We start from the raw sequence: 3070 nt of genomic DNA, 5'->3' as shown, positions 1-3070 counted from the left end.
TGTGGGTGTGGGTGTGGGATAGGGATGGGGGTGTGGGTGTGGGATAGAGATGGGGATGTGGGTGTAAGTGTGGATGCCAAACCACCTTGCTGTTGCCCATTTCTCACTGGGTGTGGGATAGGGATGTGGGTACTGGATGGGCTTTAAGGTCCTTCAAACCCAAACCTTTCCCTGATGATTTCATGATGATTCAGGTCCCCTCTGGAGACCTCAGGTGAAGGCCTCCAAAGTCCCAGACACAGATAGATCAAAGAAGAAGCTTTCTATTAACAGACAAGATGTGCCACGCGCAGCTCATGGCTCACCCAAGGTGTTGCTGTGCTGGTACCTTTACCTGCCCCCTGAACAATCACCAAAGCTCCCTGAGCTCTCCAGACCTCGGTGCAGCTTTGGGGCCTGGAAGAGGGTCCTCACCGAAGCAGCTGGGTGGCAAAAAGACCCCAGATTGAGGGGTCTCACAGCATCCTCTCTCCTCTTGGGGCTGTTGAGCAGCCCAAGCACTCCCAGGGCTGTTTGTCCCTGTGATAACATGTCCTTGCAGCCTTGCCCAGGGAGGGCTGTGCTGTGTCCTTGGTCTGTGAGCTCTGGCATGTCCTCAGCCCCCACAGCACCTCCCGAGCTGCTCACTGTGCATGTCCTCAGCCCCCACAGCACCTCCCAAGCTGCTCGCTGTGCCGTGCCCTCTGTGCTGCTTTGTGCCCTGTGCTGGCTGTGGGGATGGCACTGCTGCTGGTGCTGCTGGGGCTGGTGGCTGGGGGGCCAGGGGCGCCGGGGGGAGAATCTGCATGAATGCCAAGCACCACAAAGCCCAGCCTGGCCCCGAGGGGAAGCTCTTTGACCAGGTATGAACTGCTGCGGGGACTGGGGGGAACTGGCTGGGCCCCTGTACCTCCCCAGTGGGATCCCCTGTCCCCACCTCCCCAGCCAGTGTGGACTGGTTTGGGCTTGGCTTTTGAGGGAGAAAGCCCATGCTGTGGGGAGACCTGTGTGTTTGCTGCCTCCAGGGCAACTGCAGTGCAGTGAGGGTTTCTCTCAGCTCAGTCACCCCTATTGAACCCGGAGATCTCACCTTGCCAAAGCTCAGGTGCCCCAGAGCAGAGCAAGGCAAAGGATGGTGAGGGAAGGCTCATCTGCTCCCTCTTGGTGCTGGAGATTCTTCTTGCTCTGCCCCAGGTCCTTGGTGGGGAAGGGGCTGAGAGCAGGGTGGGGTGCAGGAGAAGGAGTTTGTTTAGTTCCTCATGGCTTGCACTAATTTCTGGTGAGGATCTCACCTCCTCCTCCTCCTGCTGCTCTTTCTCCAACCTCACCTTGCTGCAGCCCTGAGCTCCTCACTCCAAAGTGCCCAAGGGTTTGTGGAGGACAGAAAATCCTCTGGCTGGGGCAGGTCCTTGCTGTGAGCTCTTCAGGGAACTGACACCTGCAGCATCCTCTGCCCCCTGGGGCTCCCCCTGCCCTCCCTGGACAGCCTGTCCCTGGCTGTCCTGCAGTGCTCTCCCTGGAGGGACAACGCCTGCTGCACAGCCAACACCAGCTCAGAAGCACACAAGGACCAGTCCAACCTGTACAACTTCAACTGGAACCACTGTGGGGTGATGGCTCCCAAGTGCAAGCGCCACTTCATCCAGGACACGTGTCTGTACGAGTGCTCTCCCAACCTAGGGCCATGGATCGACCAGGTAGAGTCAGGCCATGGAATCACAGAGTGGGTTGGGTTGAGAGGGGCATGAAAGATCATCTCATTCCCTACTCATGGGCAGGGACACCTCCCACCAGCCCAGGTTCCTCCAAGCCCCATCCAGCCTGGCCTGGAACACTCCCAGGGATGGAGCAGCCACAGCTGCTCTGGGCAACCTGTGCCAGTGCCTCAGCGCCTCACAGGGAGCAATTCCTTCCCAATATCTAGGATGCCTCAGCCTTTTCTACTGGGTAGAAAGATTCCAAGGACTTTTCTGGCCTATGACTGAGGGAAAAACTCCTCTGTCAAGGCACATCTCTTCTGGGGCTGAAATGCCTCCAAGATCAGCTCTGGAGCCCAATGGGAGGGACTGGGCAGAACTGGGATGTGGCAGATGCTGCCCCATGAGTTTCCAGGGCTCTCCCCAGCCCTTCCTGGTCCTGTCCTTGTGCAGACTGACAGCAGTTGGCGTCGAGAGAGGATCCTTCATGTGCCCCTGTGCAAGGAGGACTGCGAGGAGTGGTGGGAGGACTGCAAGGACTCTGTCACCTGCAAGGAGAACTGGCACAAGGGCTGGAACTGGGCAACAGGTCAGTGAGCCTCTCCTCACCTCCCAGGCAGGTCACTGGCACTACTGCCAGGACTTCTAATAGCTCCCCAGCTAGAAGGTGTCCAAGCCCCAGCTGAGGTGCGGGCATGGGCCCTGGGCAGGTGAGCTGCTCCTCACAGGCAGAAGGAGGTGAGGGAAGGGTTGTCCCAGGGTTGATGCTGCTGTTCTCCCCAGGAAGGAACCGCTGTCCCTGGGGCTCCCTGTGCCGACCCTTCAGCGAGGTGTTCCCCCGGCCCAAGGACCTGTGTGAGAAGATCTGGTCCCACTCGTACCGGTACACGTCGCTGCTTCGCGGCAGCGGCCGCTGCATCCAGATGTGGTTTGACCCTGCCCACGGCAACCCCAACGTGGTGGTGGCCAAATACTATGCTTGGAAAAGGAGAACCTCCCCAACCTGGAGGGAGAACGTGGCTCCTGAGGCTGACCAGGCTGTGTGTGCTCGGCCATGCTCCATCCTGATTCTGCTGCCTGTGGCCCTTGTGCTGCTCCTGGGGTAGCCACAGGCTGTGGATCCCATGAATGGTGCTCCCCATGAGCACTCCCTGCAGGGACAGGGCCTGGATCTCTCCAGCTGCTCTGCAAGAAGAGCTGCCACAGCCCTGGGTCTTTCTGTCTCAGCTGCTCACACACCTCACTGAGTGCTCAGCACAAGTTGTGCTGTTGAACCTTCATACACAACCCTGCTCCAACTGCTGCCCGGGGCAGGGACGTCCCTGCCAGCCTGGGAAGGGCAATGCAGTCTCTGCTCTGATGTGGGAGCTCCTGCACATCTGTTCTCTATGCTG

The 3070-nt window shown here is 59.1% G+C and overlaps 1 protein-coding gene across 1 annotated transcript; it reads left to right on the top strand.

Annotated features, from left to right (window-relative positions):
* Positions 1-763: 763 nt before the first annotated feature.
* LOC103811138 (folate receptor gamma-like) lies at positions 764-2782 on the top strand (the record flags this gene model as incomplete). The annotated part of the gene is made up of 4 exons (XM_009084088.1): positions 764-842; positions 1488-1676; positions 2130-2265; positions 2460-2782. Coding segments are annotated over 4 exons (727 nt in total), but the record flags the coding sequence as incomplete, so codon positions are not given.
* Positions 2783-3070: the final 288 nt, after the last annotated feature.

This window comes from Acanthisitta chloris, unplaced genomic scaffold (assembly GCF_000695815.1).
Source record: "Acanthisitta chloris isolate BGI_N310 unplaced genomic scaffold, ASM69581v1 scaffold27621, whole genome shotgun sequence".
In the NCBI taxonomy this organism is placed as follows: Eukaryota; Metazoa; Chordata; class Aves; order Passeriformes; family Acanthisittidae; genus Acanthisitta; species Acanthisitta chloris.
This window is presented reverse-complemented; position numbering and strand designations above follow the sequence as displayed.